Source organism: Eleginops maclovinus, chromosome 18, assembly GCF_036324505.1.
Source record: "Eleginops maclovinus isolate JMC-PN-2008 ecotype Puerto Natales chromosome 18, JC_Emac_rtc_rv5, whole genome shotgun sequence".
NCBI lineage: Eukaryota > Metazoa > Chordata > Actinopteri > Perciformes > Eleginopidae > Eleginops > Eleginops maclovinus.
The window spans coordinates 26,976,449-26,999,112 of NC_086366.1; the positions used below are offsets into that span (position 1 = coordinate 26,976,449).

The 22,664-nt window shown below is 40.4% G+C and overlaps 1 protein-coding gene across 1 annotated transcript in view; it reads left to right on the forward strand.

The window, feature by feature from the left end:
* Positions 1–22,664, forward strand: part of slc8a2b (solute carrier family 8 member 2b) — a 69,137-nt gene that overhangs the window by 29,142 nt on the left and 17,331 nt on the right. Inside the window, exons 2-10 of the mRNA XM_063907832.1 lie at positions 82–598; positions 4,632–4,769; positions 5,216–5,443; positions 6,913–7,272; positions 10,576–10,701; positions 11,082–11,277; positions 12,407–12,537; positions 16,998–17,371; positions 22,523–22,626. Coding sequence (XP_063763902.1) covers positions 200–598; positions 4,632–4,769; positions 5,216–5,443; positions 6,913–7,272; positions 10,576–10,701; positions 11,082–11,277; positions 12,407–12,537; positions 16,998–17,371; positions 22,523–22,626 — 2,056 coding nt within the window. The 5' untranslated portion in view covers positions 82–199. The remainder of the gene's footprint in view (positions 1–81; positions 599–4,631; positions 4,770–5,215; positions 5,444–6,912; positions 7,273–10,575; positions 10,702–11,081; positions 11,278–12,406; positions 12,538–16,997; positions 17,372–22,522; positions 22,627–22,664) is intronic.

The following is a 22,664-nucleotide window of genomic DNA, read 5'->3' on the forward strand; positions in this document are numbered from 1 at the left end:
GTTGCCGTTAGAAGGTTAAAGTTCTCTTCAGTGTGTTACAGAAACTCATGTGCTGTTTCTCTCTTTTTTCTCCCCCTGTAGGTGAGCTAGTCGCACCACCCTCAGCGCTACGCAGTGTCTCCCCCTCCCACCTCCCTCTTCCTCGGCCTATCCCCGCTGTCCTCTGCTTCAACTGCTTCTTGTGGGACAACACGCCGCCATGTCTCTCTTGGCCGCTCCCACCCCGTTCCTCTTCCTCATCCTCCTCTTCCTCCTCCCACTGCCTCCCTGCCAGTCGGAGTCCCACCGAAGCAACCCCAGCAGCTTCCCCAGCAGTGACCCCGAGGCTCGGTCGGTGTCACCCTCCATGTTTCCCTCCTTCTTCCCGCCCTCCATGCCTTACGGTAACAGCACCACGCCTGCCAAGAAGGAGAAGTGTGGGGAGGTGTCGATGTGCCGGCCTGGCATCCTGCTGCCCGTCTGGCAGCCCAACCGGCCGGCAGTGGGCGAGCAGGTGGCCCGAGCTGTGGTGTACTTCGCGTCGCTCATGTACATGTTCCTGGGCGTGTCCATCATCGCAGACCGCTTCATGGCCTCCATAGAGGTCATCACTTCACAGGTGAGGATGGCTCCTTTAAAGAAATATACGTGCTGTAAAATACTTTAATTAAATGTATCAGGTCAACACATTTCACATAACTGTATTCGGTTAGTTGAAATCAATAATATTATGTTGAACCTAATATAATTTGTTTAATTCATATTATTGCTTTCAACTAACCTAATACAGTTATGTGAAATTTGACATGATACATTTAATTAAAGTCGCAGTTCAGTTTGTTCACTGCAGACATGGGTCATTGAAAGTGCTTGAATTTAGCTCTCTAACTTTAGCTCTTTCTTTGTCTTTTCTAAACACTTTTCCTTGGCCTCAATGAAAAATGTTATGGGGTTATGAAATGGTGTGAAGAAGAATTCATCAGGACTTATAGGAAAAGAGAATGGGACTGCGCTTACACTGGGCATCTTGGTTATGATAACATAATGTTAATTATATTCTTACTCCCACCATCCTGTCCACTCAACATGAATCCAAATTAATATAATGGTTTTAAATATTTGAATACAAATCTGATTCTGTACATATCACCATTGAAACATTTTTGAGAATCAGCTTAGGAACCACCACACTAATCAGTGGAGACATTTTAGCAAGTTATGGCATTAGATTCAAAATCCTCAATAAGCTCTGTTACTTACATGAACTTCATTTGTATGTCATGATGAATGATGTGTCACTTAAAATCATGCAGCCACAAGGTATTGTAGGACAGCATTATCTTACTTATGTTGGTAAAGGATGGTCCAGTGTGTCCTATCCTAAAGGAGATAACAGACTTAAGCTCCTTTCCTATCATCTAGGACGCAAAGAGCGTTTATCATGGTCATATCTCTCAGCTAGGAAACCTTCCTAAGAGAAAAATACTATAACCAGCCTAGGGAGATGACATTCCCATCTCACAAAAAGTAAAATACAATCATCAAATAAAATAAAAGTAACAATACAAGATTTCAGATTACTAGGGTGACAGCCCATTACAACCAAAAACACACATAACAGCCAAGCATTCATTATCGCATAAAGTCCCACTCTCCGTTAGTATCTGTGGACTATTTTTACAGAAGCTTGGTTAAATTGGGGAAAGGTTGAAATGTAAAATCAATATTGCTAATATTAGCCAATATTGAATCTTAGACCACAGACTTGCAACGTATGGACAGAAGGAAAAACAAATCCATCTCTTCCTCTTCTTCATCACACAATACATAGTGGTGATGGTTCAATGTTAAATATATGCTAAGTTTTATACATCCATCCATGCAGAAGGAGCAGACAGTGTGAGGGAAGGCAGTAAGCAGCCCTCTGAACTCAACATATATTTCCCTCTCATTCTCTCACACTTCCCCTGCATGGGTTTTGGCTGTAGCCATGTTGCTTGCAGTTGACTCATAGCGGACAGAAACCATGCTGACCAAACATAAATCCCAACTAAAAATAAACTCACACTTTTGTTAGCCCTCTCCTCAGTGCTTGTTAAGCTGAGGGTCAGTGGGGGGTTGATGTGAAAGAGGAAGTGAAGCTGTCTGAGTTTACATCATCTGCAAGCCAGGCCTGATAAAGCCCTTTAAGGAGATTAATATAGATTTCCCTCTCCACTCATTTATCCTTTTTCATATTTTAACTGACCCCAGAGACCGGGCTGTGTGTGTACCCATGAAAATAAGAGTCACAAAGTGTATCTATTTATACTTTGACTTAATAAATGTTATCACCATTACAGTATGGGCTGTTGCAATTTGTAAATCACAAGAGTCTCACTATTTTTAAAAGCAAAATCTGTGTCAGATTTCCATTTTGAATGAGATTCTCGCTGCAGAGAGGTCCTGGCCCATTCAGCGCACAGACACATATCTTTGTGTTAAAGATTACTGCGAATATCAAACCATAATTATTTTATCATGTTTATTAAAAATTAGAATAATGATGTCAAAATAGTCATTTCAGTCCTGAGGAAACCTTTTTACCATCCCAAAAATACAACTTTAGCCATTAGTGGCATAATAACCACCTGAACCAATGAAAGCCTGTAATGGTTCAGGTGTTGAGGCAGAAAATGAGGTCAGAGGAGGCATTCAGGTCAGCCGGAGGGAGAGCAGAGTACAGACGTGTGCTGTTTTCTGCTCTCCTCATGCTGAGGACAGTACAGCTTTAATCAGATTCAGAATCAGAATCCCTTTATTTCGTCCCACAGAGGGGACATTTTTCATTTGTTACAGCAAAAAAAGAGCCACAGACAGCTAATGTTACAAAAAGATACAAAAAATATATACAAATATTTTACAGAGACCTAAAAGTAGACCGTTCTGAGGTGTAGCAGCCAGGTAAATGTTGCACAGTTAATTAACTGTATATATACATATATATATATATATATATATATATATATGTTAACACAGTTAATATATATATACAGTATATATTGCACATTATATCGCACATGGTGTGGGGTATAGTTATGTGTGGTGGTCTACAGGGGGCCATGATGGTTGTACAGTCTGACCGCTGCAGGAAGGAAGGAGCTGCGGTATATCCCCGTGAGACACCTCCTTTATCAGAGGAATGTAGATTTATTTAGCAGAGGTGGAAAATAACTCAGTACTGTACATCAGGATAAATTGTTGAGTGCTTGGGTATTTCCTTTCAGTGTTACGTACTCCTCTCTGTATCTCAGAGGTAAATATTGCATTTTTATTCTGCTTGATTTTTTGATTGATTTTGTGAAAATGATCCTACCTCAGAAGTTAAATAAGCTCTTTATAAAGCCTCTTGGATCAGCTGGGAAATGCATTATCACAAATCTGTTTTGTGATAATGAGTACACCTCACTTTTTGGTGTCAAAAGTATCATTACTCAAAAGTAGCCACCTAAATGTGGGGAACTAGCAAGAGCATGTCCGGTTTATCAACAATTATTCCTAATCGTTCATATTAATAGAAGAGTGGATCATTATAAAACATAAACAAGGACTGATAATCAACAGTTAAGTATTTAAGGAATTCATAATGATCTAATATAGTCATTTTATTTATGTTAATATTAATTGTAATAATTAATTGTTACATTAACTCAACTGGAGTAGTAATTATTGTAGTCTCATGAAATGGTCTCATAAAGTATACTACATTATCAATTTGGAAATATGACTGATAATTGATAATTGATTATTTGAAGGATTTTGGAATTCTTGGATAGAACAGGTTTGCAGAACTCACTCTTCATAGATCATTTAACACAGCGGTATCCAAATACCATAGAGCAATTATTAGAGATAATAATGAAAATCACAGCTTTCTTCATCACTATCCTCTGATAAATGACAGATGGCTGTTTTTTGTCTTATTTTCTGAAATTCTCACAATATCCCGACAGCAGTGCATGAGAAATATAATCCTGCCCCACTGCCCCCGAACAATCACATGAATAAACAAAGACAGAATGAGTGCAGGAACCATGAAACTTCATACATATTCTAAAGCTAACTAGAATTTTAAAAAGTCTCTTTTATTTTCACAGTAACTTTGTTTTTGTCAGGTAGGCTGTGTTTGTTAAAATACTTTCTTAAAACCTCAGATGGAATATAGATCAGACTAATATACTGTGAAAATAAATAAAAGGCTCATGTCTTTAGTGACAAGTTCAAGCTTAAAAATTCATGCAGTCTTTCTAAAGTTATTGAACAGGTTGCCTAAAAAGCCTTATAGGAGTTGAAAATCCCTGTAGTGAATGTTTTCTGATGCTCCCCGGGCAGACAGGTGCAGGGAACACATGCAGGAGACAGCTGGAAACTCCTGCAAGCATCAGCAATATGTGATATGAAAAGGGTTGGATTTATCGTCAAAGGCGGTACAGTAGAAAAACATGAATCAACCAAACAATAAAAACTAGTTTCAGTGAACTTTCCAAATCAGGAAAACCTTTCATAATCAGATTTTGAGGACACTGGATACACATGTAGGAATTTACAGTGATTAAACACCTTCAAGTTTTCCAGGGAATTTATGAACGGTTATTGTGTGTTTGGGCCAACAGGAGAAGGAGGTGACCATCACTCTGCCTAACGGAGAGACATCGGTGGCAACGGTTCGAATCTGGAACGAAACCGTGTCCAATCTGACGCTCATGGCTCTCGGCTCCAGTGCTCCGGAGATACTGCTGTCTGTTATAGAGGTATACACGCACGCACGCGCACTCTCACACACACACACACACACACACACACACACACACACACACACACATCCTGTCTTAGTATCACAGGGTTTGATGTGGATCTATTTATGCCGCCGGTGCTCTCTTCCCTGCTTCTCTCTCTGGGTCCTTCTTTTTTCATCATGTTCCATTCCTTTATGCTTAAACGAAACACTCTTTCTTAGTTGTATCTGTAAAACTTTAACATCTTCAGCAGTTAACATGTTATTAAAGTAAAGAGATTGATAGACATCAGACTGGTTATTCTTTTTCAAAGCATGGGCATTACTTTTCTCTTATGTTAAGGACAATAATGACTGCCGTGCCATGTAAAGAGTGTTGGAAGGTAGCTCTTTGTCTTGTCACTGCTCTCTGTCTCTACCCTCTCCTCCCGAATACAAACCTCACACGCTTATTCTCTGCAGGTGTGCGGTCACGGCTTCAATGCTGGGGAGTTGGGACCAGGGACCATCGTAGGCAGCGCCGCCTTCAACATGTTTGTGATCTTGGGGATCTGTGTGTGGACGATCCCCGAGGGCGAGACCCGCAAGATCAAACATCTCAGGGTGTTCTTCATCACCGCCTTCTGGAGCATCTTCGCCTACATCTGGCTCTACCTCATCCTTGCCGTCATCTCACCCGGCGTTGTGGAGGTGAGACACACCCAGTGAGCTTTAGAGGGAACGTAAACTTTATACTCCGGCAAGGCTAAATGAATCGTTTCACCCTCACTAGGGCTGACACTGGTTGAATGGTTGACATGTCGGGTATTAATAATCATTACTTGGATAGATACGCTTTTGACTATAACTGCAGGTGTATCCATGCAACCGCTGGTTCCAAAATCATTTTAATATAAGCAGCTGGTTGACATTGAGTCTGTTGTTAAAAGTAAAGTGTTTAATAATAATAAGGTTAAAAATAATTAAGTTTTGTGGTGATTTGCAACAAATAAAAGCCACCTGTTAGAGTACACTCATTACACTGTGGCTGTCAGATTATGATAATGCCGATCTCTATTCCCTACCGCCCAATCAGCTGGTTGTAGAGAAAGTTACATTTTAGACCAAGACTGTCTTTGACAATAATCCTGATAGTCATCCACACAGAGGCATGCACACCATACAAATACACACTAAAGAACAGAAGCTGCAGGGATGACCTGTGCCTGTAAGCCAATGGGATTCTTTGATTGTCAGGCTCCCTGATCAGCTTGAAAGGTGTTCTTTTCCCCATAATGACCGCCTCGCTTCACATTATCTCGCTTATTACATGGCCAGATACTAAACAAACTAACGACTCGACTCCCAATATTAATTGAAATTATTTTATTGACTCAAAACTGATCGTATTTCTTCCGCTAAGAAAAAACAACCTCTGTTCCACGGCACACCAACGGCTGGAACTGAGACAACAACAACTTTACGGCAGCTCTGATCAAGGTTTTCTGTCACTGTTCAAGTCTGTTTACAGTTTCTGATCCACTAACAAGTCCTTAAACCCTGCAGAGCCCAGACCGTGTTCCTGTTAGTGTTTACTTCCTGTCTGTCTTCTTCTGGTGATTTATCTGATGTCCAGCGCTTCGTCTTTTATCCCCTTTCCTTTCTCTTTCTTGATCCTCCTTAACAACAAGGACAGCGTCAGTACTACTGGATTAACAACGTGTCACATGTTCTGAATTGACAATCAGAATCGAGTATTCAACTGAGCCATGTAATAATGTTCAATAATATGCTCTGTAGCAGACATGGAACTCTAGTTGAGAGCAGCTTCAGCAGAATTGCATTATTATCTACTTACATACAGAAGTGATGGAATTATTCATGGTACGGTACTTAAAGGGACATAAGATAAGATAAGATAAGATGGACCTTTCTTGATCCCGTTGGGAAATGTAGGTGTTATAGCAGCAACAGAACAACACAGAAACACAGAGAGAAAACATAAGAAGACACACAGGGATATCAAAGATGAAGAAGAAGAAGAAGAAGAAACAGAAACATGTATTAACAGTATGAATATAAATAACAAGTTAAATCCTGCTGCACCATGACTCATCTGTTCTCATCTCAGTACTAATGATTTCAAACCAGAGAGTCAACAACTTGAGCTGTGTGTTCAGGTGTGGGAGGCCCTGGTGACCCTGCTGTACTTCCCGGTGTGTGTCATCCTGGCGTGGATCGCAGACCGCCGCCTGCTCTTCTACAAGTACATGGGCAAACGTTACCGTGCCGACAAGCGCCACGGCATCGTCGTGGAAACCGAGGGAGACTTGACGCCCAACAAGGGGGGCATGGAGATGATCATAGATGGCAAGCTAACACACAGAAGTGGTGCCGTGGTTCCTGCCGAGAACTGTAGTGTAGGTCAGGATGGCGCAGCGGGCGTCAATAACATCGGTGGGGGTGGCAACCTGCCCAACTCCAACAGCACCATGGTGAATGTGGAGAGCAACAAGGAGCTGGATGAGAGCCGCAAAGAGGTGAGAGATCTACGCTCAGTTAAAGATGGTATTCAGGATTTTTGGTATATATAAATGCAGCATAACAGGAGAGTAGAGAAGAAAGGAAAGGATTTATGTCACTGTACAAAATATACAAGGAGATGTTTGAGTGTATCCCTGTCATAGTGCACAGTGACGAAAACAGACAAACTATAAAAACACGCCAGCAGGACAGACAAACGATAACATCATACATATTAAGTGCAATGACTTAAAAAGTTCTAAAGTGCATTTAAAATGTTCTAAAGTTCATCAGTTAGTAATTGCACTCAGGCCTGTTGGTTTAGCAGCCTGGTGGCCTAAAGGTAAAACATTTTATCGGTTGTTAGATTGGGTATTAAGCTGTTTCAAAATCTTCCTAGCTCAGGGATTCCAAAAGTGAGGAATCCTATATTAGGATGGACACTGTCCATAAATAAAATTAACAGTGAAATATAACTACTAAAGGCTACTCAAACTGTGAAGTACCAGTGTACGCCCACTGCCTCATACTCCTCAGGGTTACCATTTAAAATCTGTCTTTTTTTTAAAGATCCTTTGCTATCATGGCTCAGACATCTCAAGATGCCTGCAGGTACTTTGTTATCAAAGATACAGGCCTGACTGGACGAGTGCTGAATGGAGAATCAAATTAAAGTGATAGGCAGGATTTCTTAAGTCGAGATAAGCATAGACGTCTTGAACAGGAAGGAACACAGCCGATACAGATAGGATTTTTCTTAGAGAGGTCAATCCGTAAGGTGTTTTTTCTGTATTGAGGCCGGGTCACATATTTATCAGGAATCTTAGACTTGAGAAAAAGTAAGGGATGTCCACTCAAATCTCAAATGTTCAAATCCTTGTCACTGGAAAAGTCTAAATGACCCCTTAACACACAATTAAACTTACAACTAAATGTTTATTATTGATGTTCCTCACTTACAATGAGCACAGAGGATAAATGTATACATTTCTAAGATAGCATGGGGACCATACACAGACCTGCATTACAAAACTTGGCAGCATTGACGGATTCATTGTTTCAGGGAGCATTGAGACATGAAACACAGAGCATTCCAGTTTGAATTAGGGATATAATGTTCCGACTGGAGCGAACACAGACACCAGATTTAGTGAGTAACAGTCTTAACTCTGCAAAGTACCTCAGTCGGGTTGGCAATCAAAGCTCTCTCACAGACACACTGCAGCGCCGTACACAGAGATCTGCCGGGGACAGAGAGCACAGAGCTTTCAAAATGTACACTCTATAAGGCAGACAATGCTAGTTTGACATAAGTATTTTCGCATAATCACTTAAACACAAGCAATCTCTCCAAACAGCGAGAGACCACTTTTTGTTTGTTATTGTATTCTATAAATTACTGACATTCTGTGTTGGAATTCAACAGACACTGGAATGGCTGCCATACAAGTAGAGATTGAGATTTAAGAAAAAAATGGAGTGGTGTCTTAATTTTTTCAGGGCTGTATTCAGACAGAGAAATATTACGTGTAAGGCGGGAGAAGTACTAAAGTGTGATTTAAAGGGTTGAATATATTTCACATCATTAATCCAAATCTGTAAAGTAACTAAAGGTATTAAATACATGTAGTTGAGTAAAAGTACACCATTTACCTCTGAATTGTAGTGGAGAAGAAGTACACAGTAAGTAAGTAATAACCGTTTCCAATTCGTTTAGTTTTTCCAATAATTCTGTTAAAATCTTAACGATACCCATCCCTATACAGTCTTGGTAGTTAAGTGTCGAATAGAAATGATGTCACTGCTGTCACTATGGTTTGCAGAGACTGAAAAAAGAGTGTGGAGACCGTTTTTAATTCACACATAAGCTGTTGAAGAGAAGTGGCTGTTATCAGTGCAGAATGCGCTCTGTAAATGTCTCTAATCTCGTTCCCAGGTTTTGTGTCGGTGAAAAATGCAGGGAACATAGAAAACACAATTTCTGCTGTTATGAAGATGACACTAATGTGCAAAAAGTGGATTATTTCCTTGCGGGAGACGACAAAACTGTCTCATGAAATGTTGGGGCTGTTCCCGACCGCGATGAATGACTCCAGTGTAGATTTCCATTTACCAAAGTGATGCATGCTGCGCTCTGTATTTTGTGATGCCTGTTTTTATGCTAACTAGGTTTCAGTTCACAAGTAGACACTTAACCGTGTCAAGCGGATGCAGAGGGATTGAAGATCACTTTTAAATCTGCTAGTAGCATGCTGAAATGTTAGATAGGTAATGACAGATGGAGGGAGAGGAGAGAGTAAATGTGGGCTGACGATAATACGATAATGAGGGTCATGAAGTCGAGTAAAGTGACACAGGGAGAAACATCCACACGATAAAGTGAGGATGACAGAATGAAAGAGTTCAAACAGGATTGGTTCTCATCCTGCTGCTCATTTATTATAATAGTGTGATTTGTTATTGGCATGCTCACTCAAAATGGTTTAGTCTTGCCAGGTAAAGTCAGGATCAAGTGCAAAACAAATCTGACTTTTGTTACAATGTAAACAGCTTCAGATCTTGCCAGTTAAAGTAGGCTGTGTTCCAAATTAAATATAGCATACTGCCTAACACACACTCCATCAGTGTGTTCTGCTTGCCCACTTAATAATCAAATCCGTTTGTCATTACCCACAGATTGTAAACACTGAAGTGTATCAATATCTGCTCAAATCACACACACTAAGACAAGAAAATCATTTCAGTTCAATCTAAATGTGTGTAACGGAGCACAAAAATTAACAAATGTTCAAAATATTTATTTCAATTAACCATCTTCAAGTCCTGACATTTAAAAAGAATATCTGAATTTTTTTCTGAACCAACCCAGTCTTTCATTCCTTGGATGTTATTATTCCTTAGTCTACATCTTAGGCCATGTGGTGTAATGACTCCTTTATTTTTTAAATGTTTGGCAATACAATCTTTATTATCAAGTTAGCACTCTGCATCTTGACATTTATTAAATGTTTCCAAGTATTTTTCAACCCACTCATGAAACCAATTAATCGTTCAACAGAAGTTAAAAGATTAGAGGACATCAGAGAGAGAGATTGCTTTTTAAAAAGTTCCAGCATTGCAGAAAACTGTGTGTGATCCTCCACTCTAACTCCCAGCTGCAGAGGGTGGGCGTTGTTGTGTGTGTGTGTGTGTAGTGTGTGTGTGTATGTGTGTGTGTGTGTGTGTGTGTGTGTGTGTGTGTGTGTGTGTGTGTGTGTGTGTGTGTGTGTGTGTGTGTGTGTGTGTGTGGTTTAGTTATTTGAATCTGCTCTGCTCTCCAGGTGATTCGTATCATTAGGGAGCTGAAGCAGAAATACCCGGATAAAGAGCTGGACCAGCTAGTGGAGCTGGCCAACTACTACGCCCTGCTGCACCAGCAGAAAAGCAGAGCCTTCTACCGCATACAGGTGACACACACACACACACACACACACACACACACACACACACACAGACACACACACACACACACACACACACACACACACACAGACACACACACACACACACGCACACAAAACAATTACGGTAACCAATTACGGGTTCCTAGCACATTATTAATACATTATACATACATAGTTCCTGAAGTCAGCACACAGGGTTATGCAGACCTACCAAAGGACAGAGTTCAAGGACTCAACTCTGATGAAACTACATATGGTTTGTAAAATGTGAAACCTAGCTACATTCATACAATTTTTTCATCAAGTGAATTTACCCAAGTACTACAGAAGTGGAAGCATTGAGTTAGCTGTTTCTTCTGACCCCCTCTCCTCTCTCCACCCAGGCGACTCGTATGATGATCGGGGCGGGAAACGTCCTGAAGAGGCACGCAGCTGACAACGCTCGCCGCACAGCTGTTACCGACGAGGAGGCGCCAGAAGAAGAAGACATGGGGATCTGCAGCCGAATCTCCTTTGAGAGCGCCCACAGTCAGTGCATGGAGAACTGCGGCGTGCTGACCCTGGCTGTGGTCTGCCAAGGTACCGACATACATATCATTCACAGAAACACATTAAAGAGGCTGTTTTTATTCTTCAAATTAACTCATGTGAGTTTATCATATCACTGTTCTGCAATCTGAACTCAAAGCCGACTGGTTAACACACACCACATCCCCTTGTCAGAGTTGGGGGAGAAAGGATCCAAGTGCAGTAAGGAGGAGGGATTCAGGGTTTAACAAAAAGCGAGCTTTATTCTAATGAAAAGCTGTAACAAAACACAAAACTAAGGAAGCAGGCAAATTACAAACAAAAGGTAAAAGTCTCAAAAAAAAAACTATAACAAACCACAAAGGACAACTTGGACCAGGGAGGGCAGACAATAGGAGTAAAAGGCTTTCCTTTTACAATACACAGAATGGTAATCACAGGACAAGACACGGCTGGGGAGGGGAGGAGAAACACAAGGGCAACAGGTGATCACAATGAGACAATCAGACACAGGAGGGCAAACACAGGAAGTGACACCAGACAAGACACAAGGTATAGTAGATACATTTCAAAATAAAACGAACAAAAACCCTATAACCATGACACCCCTTTAGGGAAAAGAAAGGTAATGCATCTGAATCTTAGTTTTTTTATTATATGTTCCAAAATATTTTATACATTCTTATATGTACTTAAGGTTTGTACTTTATTTAAAAAATTGTAATATACATTTTAATAATATCTGCCAGATTAATGTTGTGTAGTTGTAGAAAATACAAATTAGCATAAAAAGGAAAGTACTAGTACCTAGTGACCTACTTTTTATTGTTTTCTTGCTGCCCTCACAGAGGGACTTGTATACATGGACACAAATGATGATGACAATAACACTAAAATAAAAGATAGGGAGTCCCTTTCCAACGCTTTCTCAAGATGTAAAAGCCTAATATTCTCAATGAGGAACATCTACAGCTCCTCATCAAATGTTTCTACATGTATGGCAGCCATTCCAGTGTCTGTTGAATTCCAACACAGAGAAATGTGGTCAGTAGTTTATAGAAAACAAAAGAAAAAAAATCATTTAACTCAAAGGCAAACATATCTCTTAATTTTTTCCACGGCTGTATAACTGAACTGGTTATTATTTATATTAAATGTATGTATTTTTGCTGCTGTGTAGGCGGTCTTGGAGAGAACACCTTCTATGTGGACTACAAGACAGAGGACGGATCAGCCAACTCTGGGTCGGATTATGAGTACAGCGAGGGAACTCTGGTGTTTAAACCTGGAGAGACCCGCAGAGAGATCAAGGTGAGAGGCGGATTTAAACACCTGACACTAAATGGGCTGTGGGAGCCAGTCGTCCACCAATGGAGAGATTTAAATCCCGGCTCCTCTGCATGTGTGTTTTTGAGCCTCTAATTTCTCCCAAAGGCACAACCCGCAGTGTATGAATGTGTGTGTGAATAGGTAAATCTAGACAAGTAGAGTATACGGTTTGAGTGGTAGGAAGACTAGAAAGGTTTTTGGTATGTAAACCCACACAAAGCACCTATAACAAATCAAAATAAAAACAAAAGAGGTGTTTGGGGAGGTTGCGATGCTCCTGGGATGTTGGGAGCATGTCAGCTTCTCCTGGGTTCTTATTCTTTGTTCAGGAGGTTTAACCACAGGGTGTTACCCTCTCCAGAACAAACACACTCACTGATCAAAGCTCTCATTTTTCACAATTTCCAAACAATTAATGTAGGAAATAATCATCACATTGATGAAACTCTATTGTAATGCATGGGTGGATAGGACATTTAATGAACTCAGAGGCCCACAGATATTTTAGGAGGGGACTGTTAATAAATATTGAGTCTTTTCAATTTGAGAATTTGACTAAATAATTCCACCCACACTCATTAATTAAAGAACTTTTCAATTATATAATTAACCTATATTTATTTGGGCTCTGTTTTGCTCTGTCCTTGTAAATCCTGTTCTGTGTCTAACCAAAGACTCTGACAGCCTACTGCAGGACTGGTTTGACTTTATCCGACAATAAGAAAGACCACATTATTCACAAATTCATTTTTAAGTTGTTCTGGAGACGAGATTAAACTTTATTGATGTTGGGAAATTTAAAAAAGAAGACTAACACAAACATCATGAAACAGGATATCTGCCATCCCCAAAACTCTGAGCTCAGAGAAACATTGGCGATGTAACATGACATATTTTTACCACTGAATAAGAACATAGCAGCCTCTCCAACACAATAGCTGGACTTACTCACAATGAGTTGTTGAGCAAACACGATGCAGGAGGGGCTCTGGACTGAGACACTTTTACTTTATGGGATGCATCAACATGCTTCAGATTTCTGAGAAACTACTGGGTGGCATGTCGAGAGATAGGAGGAGATCAGAGAGGGGGGGGGGGGGGTGCGATTAATAATGATCATCCCAGCAGGAGACACATCCTTAGGCTGAGGAGAGAGACGTGTGGAGATAGAAGAGGACAGAAACAAAACGCTGTTACTAATCAAGCTAATCTAATGTAAGCTGGTGCTTCACTGAATGGACCAGAGAGACCCATGGGTGTGGAGCAGCAGGGAGCTCATCCTGTTGTGTTGTCCTTAAGCACTTACAACATGTATAATAATCTGAAGGAAAAACATCCTCTGTTTAGATGTCTTTGCTCACATACCTAACGTTTTTTTTTACAGGCTGTAGATAGTCAAAGGCAGGGGTGTCCAAACAACGGCACAACATCAACATCAACAACAACATCAGCACTCAAATTAAAAAAGTACAAGGAAATATGGCCCACAAATGAAAATTGTGCTTGTCTTATATTGTCCGTATGTTAAACATATATTACATAGTATTCATGTGTTCATTTTAAAATCGATTCAGTCAATTAAGGTTGACAACATTTTCTAACAAATCTAAGTTAATAAGAAAAAAGCCCAATAACTTATTTACATAACAAGCTTGAAATACACCCACAAAACACCAAAGAAATGGTAAAAACCAGTCAGTATGGAAATAAAAGATAATGTTTAAAAGCTAGCTGTGGAAACGACCACTTACACTGCAAAGCAACCCAAAAGAAAAATATTCTGTTCAATAATATTGGCGAAGCGTTTCAGAGATGGAGAGAAAATGTTGCTAATAGGTAAACCTTGAGATTTACGTCATTTTTTAACACGTCAAAGAGCATGCAATATCTGCTAGCCTTTCGAAAAAAAAGAATTAAATTCAAATGTAATCAAAGCAATCTTGTGTAAAGGTTAAGTGTAACCTGAAAAGCATAGAGAGTTAGATGATATGCCCAAGTGAGCTGCTTCACAGTTCATTGTTTTTTATCCCAGATGTTCCCACTTCTATTTTATTGTCTGCAGTTTGAACTGAAAAAGACAGAATATTGCTTTTAAAAGCCCTCTTTCCTGTGGGAAAGAAAAGCATATAGGATGATTGCAGGAAGAAGAGACGCGTGGGTCGGGATTGCTCCGCTCAGATTCAAAGATGAAAAGCAGTGTGAGACCGGGTGAGAGAGGGATAATGCAAGAGCCTGGAGAGCCAAATCAAAGAAGCATGGGGATGGCTAGACTAGAAAAAACAAACGGTTAAAATTGGCTCCTCTCCCGTGTGGGGATAGAGAGCGAAACACTTAGTGAGTACATTAAAAAGGTCAGTGTCATCTATTTCAACAGCACTCCAGTGGACTTCATCGATCAGTGTCAGAAATGAGCAGCGGGGAAACCAATTAAACTTGAATGTCTCACTCAATTCCACTTTGTGACTCTATCCACTGCTGATTAAACATGAGACGTGGGGAGACAGACCCAATTAAAGGTCTTGTTGTCAGCACTCTTCGTTGTACCAGTCAAAATCATTATTATATAAAACCAGAGAGAGACAACCCTTCACAGAGTTACAGAACAAATCTAAAACTAATTGGCAACAAAGTGATGAAACAGAAGTGCAGCAGGATCAGAACAGTGCTGCCAGTCACACAAATCTGAAAACATCGATGCGAAAGAAAGAAAGAAAGAAAGAAAATAGAATGTCATACTTCAGACCATAGTTGATGCAAAAGAAACAATATAACAAACAGTTCAATATTATTATGCACTCATTTTTTCCCTCAATTTTCACCATCGAAATGTCATCAGTCTTTTCATTTATATAGACTAATTTAACCAATTAACGTATAATGTAAATTAAAACTGAAAACACCCGGCATCACTGCAACCAGTTCACCATAAGGGGGATTATGTCAGTGTTGTTTTTGTTGCCCCCCCATCGTCGCCCCAAAATCTATTATTGCAGGTTTAAAAAACAACTTCCATCTTCCAGCTTAATAGAGTGATGATGTATTTTTTTAGGCTGGCCCTCAAGTGAGCATTGCAAAGGCTCCCTCGACAAAGAGCAATGGGATTTGTCCATTTTATTTTGGAATATTGCAAAAAAACATAAGGATATTGTTCTCATTTTAATAGGGCTTTATAATTTTTTGAAGTGCATTCGAAAGGCTAATTATATCCTAGAAATTAATTACATCCCGTTGTCACATGTCTGGGCATCTCCACCGCTAAGCTAAAGGCAGCTACAGTTTGGCGTGATGCTTTTAGTCTCGTTTAGCCAGTTATTAGCAGCCGCCGTTTTTGTAACACATACAAATGTCTACATTTAGCAGTGGGGTAAACAACGCATATTTCATGCATCTAACCAAAAACACATTCAAAAGACAGTTCACTTTGAGACTAGGAAACTATGGTTAAATGCTAACCCATTTCGGGGTTTCAGGACTCATTCCTGCCCCACTCTTTCGCCTACTTCATCTCTTCATGTTTCAGCTTGACAGACCACATCCAGAGTGTGTTTTGAATCGGAGCAAATGGCAAGATGTGGTCTGGATCATTGGATTACAGTGCCAACGTAACCTGATTTGGAAGCGCCCACCTGCAGTCATTGTGAGGTGGCATAATAAGATAATAGTCTCTCAGTTTATGAGAGGTGTAACTGGAGCATCTGTTTATGTGTCTGCTGAGGGAAAAGCTCTCAGCCCGGCCTCTTCTCAATGTTCAGCACATACATCCAGACCAGGATTAATGTCAGTCGCTTTAAAATTCAAATTAAACAGCAGGGCAGTCTGGGAGAGAAAAAAAATCACTATTAGCTCCCGTGAAATACAATTCCCCTCCATGACTTGACTTAAAGGAGTCTACATAATCAATTGTGTATAAATAGGGCATGCTTGCTATGTAAAAATGCATGTTAAATTGCAAGTATCCATATAAACTGTGCTCGTTTCCTGCTGCTTTCTAAGATTTACCATCAGTTAAATGTTGTATTGAATTGAACTGAACACAAAAATGGATAATTATTTTACCGCACCTTCTCTATTTCGCTGTCTATCCACAGAGATACCCTTCTGATATAGATATAGAAAATAGATTTTTCACCAGGGGTTCAAGAAATCATATTACACTAAAGTATTGCCAAATGATATTCTGTGATACTGTGCTGATTCTTAAAAATATACTGTACATATTTCATATTATTGAGTTAAAAAGACACAGTCTGTCTGGTCAATCGGTTCTGTTTGCATAAAATGTGAAACACATTGAATGGTGACCCCTATATTATGACATCGGCAAGACACAGCCTGCTCTCCACTATCCATCCAGCATTTCATCCTGTTTTATTTCTTGGACTGATGTGTTGGATCACTGTGTTTACCCTCTGGTCTAAATCCTTCGACCCTCTGTGTCTCAGGTCGGTATAATCGATGACGACATATTCGAAGAGGACGAGCACTTCTTTGTGCGCCTGCTGAATCTGCGTGTTGGAGACGCGGAAGGCATGTTCGAGAGCGACGAGGTGGGTGCCGCCCCAAAAGGTCGATTGGTTGAGCCCCTGGTTGCCACGGTGACCATCCTGGACGACGACCACGCCGGCATATTCACATTTAGCGAGCGCATGGTGCGGGTGAGCGAGAGCGTGGGCACCATGGAGGTGACAGTGGTGCGCAACTCAGGGGCCCGCGGCACCGTCATCCTACCATACAGCACTGAGTCCGGCACCGCCAAGGCCGGGGAAGACTACGAGGAGGCCCGAGGAGAGCTGGAGTTCACCAACGACCAGACCACGTGAGTCAAACTGATGCGTACACTTTATTTATCCCAAAACATTTAATATTTTTATACATTTTCAGAAAATCTCTGGACAACCTTGGTCTACTGCTGTTGGTCCCTAAGCCACTGTGTTAGAACCTTAGAACCCTCACTTATCATACTGTCCTTTGCATACTGGATGAAATGACTCATTGCTTTGTAGTGCACACAATTCTGCAATTTCTCTTGGGTCCACTTAATATGTTGGTCTTGCCAAGTCCAAACTCTCATCGACCCTGTTGAGTGCTGTCTAGACAAAGCTATTGAGCAGCTGCTGAAGAAAACAGAATAGCAGCTAAAAAGACCCTGATAGAGACCAAAACAGAGCCTAAAGCAGAGAGAACATCGGATTCCCCAGGCGGACCCAAACAGGACTCGACCTAGCTAGACGGTTGCTTTATAGAGCAACAGTGTGTGTGTGCGTGCGTGCGTGCGTGCGTGCGTGCGTGTGTGTTCTGTAGTTCTTCTGTCCCTCATCACCCTTAACTCCTCTCCCATCCTCATCTCACCTTTCCTTTTATTTATTCAGCCCTCTTCTTTCCTTTTTCAAGGTTTCAAGTTTCAAGGCTTCACCCATTTTATCTTCGTCTATCTTCCTGCTCTCTTCCTTCATCCTTGTGCACACCTACACATTCATCAGAGCTATCAAGAGGGGAGTGTTATTTACACTTTAGATAGTTTAGTTTGACCCGTAAAGAAGAAAAGAAATGATTCAAACTTCAAAAGTCGATGTCTATACAGTGTTGCAGGGCAGGAGAGAATACTAATGGAACTTGGATTTCAGATTTGATTTTTTAGTCAAGAAACCCGGAGTGACCTTCGGCCATTATTGAACCACTACACTGCAATTTGGCTCCAGATATTGAATCTGTTTCTCTGTGGGTCTTTCCCGTCCACTCAGCGTTAGACTGGTGAGCTTTAAGCTGTGATCTGTTAATCTATAGTATGTGGGCTGATATATCAACAGGGCTTCTGCTTCTGTTGAGAAGGTTGAAGAACAGCTTTGTTAGAGGCATTATGGAGCACTTGACACAGAAACAGGAGGCTGCTCTTTTTGAAACCTGCCCACATATTGATCCCCAGAGCTTATTTTACCGATGACTGCAGATTTCATCCTTTTAAAAAAAAAACAGTGATGATAACTATAATTCTCACTATGGATATAATCAGGTTAGCATCCGCAGTGATGATGATTTACATTTTAAAAATGTTGTTTCATGCCAAAAATGGATATTAATTATATGTTGTTAGTGCTGAACAGAGAAAGAATTAGATAAGGAAATAAATAACAAGAAAAAGAACAGTTAAAAAGTTGCTGCACCACAGAGGCAGAGAGATACATGCTGTTTATTTCAATAAGTACATTTTATTGCTGAAAGGAAATTTGTTCAAAGAACATTTTTACTTACACCCCTGCTGTGTGGAGCAAATACACTTTAGTAGTTCAAAGGATTCTGATTGCCTGTCAGGGTTTCTATTGTTCAAATCACTCTCAAAGCAATCCCAGCGATCAGTAGTTTCTGTAAAGTATATAGTTATGGTGTGGACTCCACCATCCCCTTAACATTGGTTTGAAATGGTTGGTAAATGGGTGTGGACAGCCCTTTAGTCTGATGACATCTTGGTTTGAATGCATACAATAGGTGCATATCTGCCTACTGTTTCGGAGGATTTTAGAGACATTGACACATAAATCTGCTGGTCGTGAAGCATGACATTTACACATTTCTTGATTTTTTCCAGAGCTGTATATCTTAATGTTTGAACGTGTGTCTTTTTATGATGATGTGGATCTTTCAGATCAAATTGAATATGGTATCTTCCACATGTTATTGAACATGTATTATGTAGTGTTGGATTCACAGTAGTCTGGTCTTGGTCTTGACTTGGTCTCGGTTAAGCTGGTCTTGACTACAACACCAGTGATGATGCTCCCTCTGCTCACAGTTCAGTGAAGTGTAACAGGAGAGCAGGTCTGACGCCGGTGACCGCAGCATGTCATGTAGAATCAGAGTGAAGAACTCTGCTGGGAACTGTTGGCCAGCAGTCTGACACATTTCTATGCTTCTCTCTCTTGGTAAATACACACTGAAAAAAACTGAAACGTTGACCTTAATTAAAGGTAATATGTCACCAGATTTCACTTAACTGTATTAGGTTAGTAGAAAGTGATTATATTAAGTTGAACCTAATATATTGTATTTAAACTTAATATTATTGCTTTCAACTAACCTAATAAGGCCTTGTGAAATCTGTTGACATAATACATTTAATTAAAGTCAGATAGTAAGTGCACGTTTGTTTCATAGTTTAATAATTGTATTAGGACCTTACCTGAACCTGAATAAATGTTGGTTGATCGCTTTATATTGCTCATCTGACCACTTGCTTTGATCACTAGGATTGATAAGGCAGGGTGCTGTCATTAAATAACCAACCTGTTCATTGTCAGTTGTGTAATTTATAGTCTGATGTTTCGTTGACTGTACAGCAGATGCCTAATTTATCCATTTACCACACTGACATTCAGGTAATTCACCGTTTGTTACAGTATGGATGCTCTGCATATCTTCCGTTACAAACAAAAAACCCATCTGTTTGGATTGAACCTTGGCAATTCAAGAAAAAAGAAAAGAAAAAGCAGGCGCATAACAAACAGTCTTTTTAAAAGTGAATTTAGGCGTTGTAACAAATTCACCAGCACTTACAGTGGTATGACTTGCTTGAAGTGAACACCACACAGTCTTTGTTGTTTGGAGTTTGAATCTCTATGGTTTTGGCTCTTATTGTAAGTCGCTTTGGATAAAAGCATCAGCCAAATGAAATGTAATGTAATACCGATCTGGTCTGTTGGCTGGTTGCTTTTGAGGAGTTTGTAAATGAAATATAATTCATGTAATGGCAGGAGTGTGGTGAGCGCAGGGATGTAAGTGTTAAGGCAGTTCATATCTTCCAGCAGTTCCTCGTTGCTGTAACTGTCCTGCTGTTTTATTATCGTGCTGTCCGCTCATCTTCACCTCAGCTCATCATCTCCCTCCTACACTTCTGTCATTTCCACAGAACACTGCTCTCCAGGCAGGGGGGGCTATCCTTTACTTCACTGCTTTTTAGTTCTCCCTCGCCGTGGGTCCATTCTCCCTCTGCATCCCCTCCAACCAACTGTACTCTTTATCTCTCTCCCCCGTATTGCTCCTTCTGTTATACACACCGGTTCCTTCACTATATCCCACGCTTCCTGGTCTCTTCTAGCGGCAGAATTCTAAAAAGAACCTGAATTCTCGCCCTCCTAACGACCATTGTCAGAAACTCTAATCAGCAATACTTCAAACATGTACGGTTCTAGGGGGGGCCTACAGGGGCCAGTGTAACGCTGTCCTGGGACACCCCTGTGGCCCCCCTCGAAAGAAAAGGTGTATAATATTTCGATTTATTGGTTATAATGCTGGCATAATAGGCGGAAATAATGTAATTCTAGTCTCAGCAAAAAACAAGAGGTGTCATCTCCGACCAGAGGCTGTTCCCTTTTTACTTCAAGGGAGGATCAAGACTAGATGTTGAGAGAATAAAACTCACCAAAAACCACAGGATATTGTTTCTGTAATGTGAAAGAAGAGAACACCTCAGCCTGGGATGAAGAGACCCTGATGCACAGCAGAGATTGAACTGTTCATTATAATCAGTGTTGCAGAAAATACTGATTATTTGGTTCAATAACATTTTTTTAAATAACTACTGAAACAATGTTATTACTGAAGCAAATACTGTAGATGAACAATGAGGTGTAACTTAAATAAATACCTGTACAGAAACAAAAATAAATGACTGTATTTTATGTTTATTTTACGCCATTACTTTATACAGTTTGTTTTTTACCCAGCGTTTTCTCATAAGATAACTGACCCCAGCCTGGGCACCCCCAGTAAAATTGTTCTAGAACCGCCCCTGACATCAAATGTCCGGATGGGGGCTGGCAGTCCTAAATCCAAAAGTTGACTTTGATTAATTGATTTAACCCTGACACTGTGGTTTCCTGGGCCGCTATTTAGAACTTGTTTCTCTCAAAATAATCTACCAAACGAGATGCATTTTGGCCCTGAAGTGATGTACTTTTGAATACATCTCAGCTACTCAATAACAGAGGCCTATGAATGTTCCTTATGGGGAGAAAAGGTCACTTGACTTGGAGCTGTTTTTGCCCTACTTATTGCAGCCAAGAAGCTGGTTGCTATGAGGGGGAATCACTCCGCCCTTCCCCCCTGAGCTACTGTGATCTCACGTTTGTTGATGTTATTAACTCAGAGTTTTCCACTCTTGGTGGTTGGAGATAATGAGTGAAATGTTGCTTTGTTGGTGAGCTAAAAGAGGTGATCTTACCTGCTCATGTTAAGGTTTGCCGCCGTAGATCCCGGAGTGGGGAAGGAGCACAGTTTTTATTTTTCTTGTCCCTTGGTTTACTCCTGCTGTCAGCTTGCTCTTATTAATTTGGCTGATAAAAATATAATAATAATAAATAAATAAACATTTGATAAAAAAGTAGACATAGAAGTATTTTTCTTGTTTTTAAAGTGGCTACAATCAATACAGTGACAGGTATTTCCCTCAGGATTTGGTGGAGTTCCTGATGAGAGAGAATAGACTTGTGGTTATTTATGTCTGGGATTTTGATTTAAATCCCCTTGACATTAAAAGTGATAACATATCGAAATCCTATCCAGATCCAGCAGAGCTGTGTTATCACTCATCACTGAATCTGTGGTCCTATTCCTTTCTCAATGAATCGCTTTGGTTTCTGATTTTTATTCTTATTGTTTACTTTATTATTCTGCTCACACCTGCAGCTGTATTACAGATATGGTCACCCTCTACATGCTGCCTCCTGCTGCAGTGATTCGCACTGATCAGCTGCTCCTGATCAAACACCATGTGGGCAGTGTATTACCCTACCTAATGATACCATGCTTTACTTCATTATGTGTGCGTCTGTGACCGGCAGTGTGTCTTTATCTCTGTGTACAGGACTGAAGATGGATGCTCCCCTGCACTCATGATTGTTTGTGTCTTTATAGAAATGCAAAAAACGTTTGTCAACAATTATCTTGTTTCTCTACTTGTGTATTTTGGATGCAGTCAGAGCTTCCAGGTGAGGATCATTGATGATGAAGAGTATGAGAAACATGAAAACTTCTTCATTGTTCTGGAGGAGCCGCGCTGGCTGAAGAGAGGGATCTCAGGTACGTCTCTGCAGAGCGTTTCTGTGAATCTACATGAT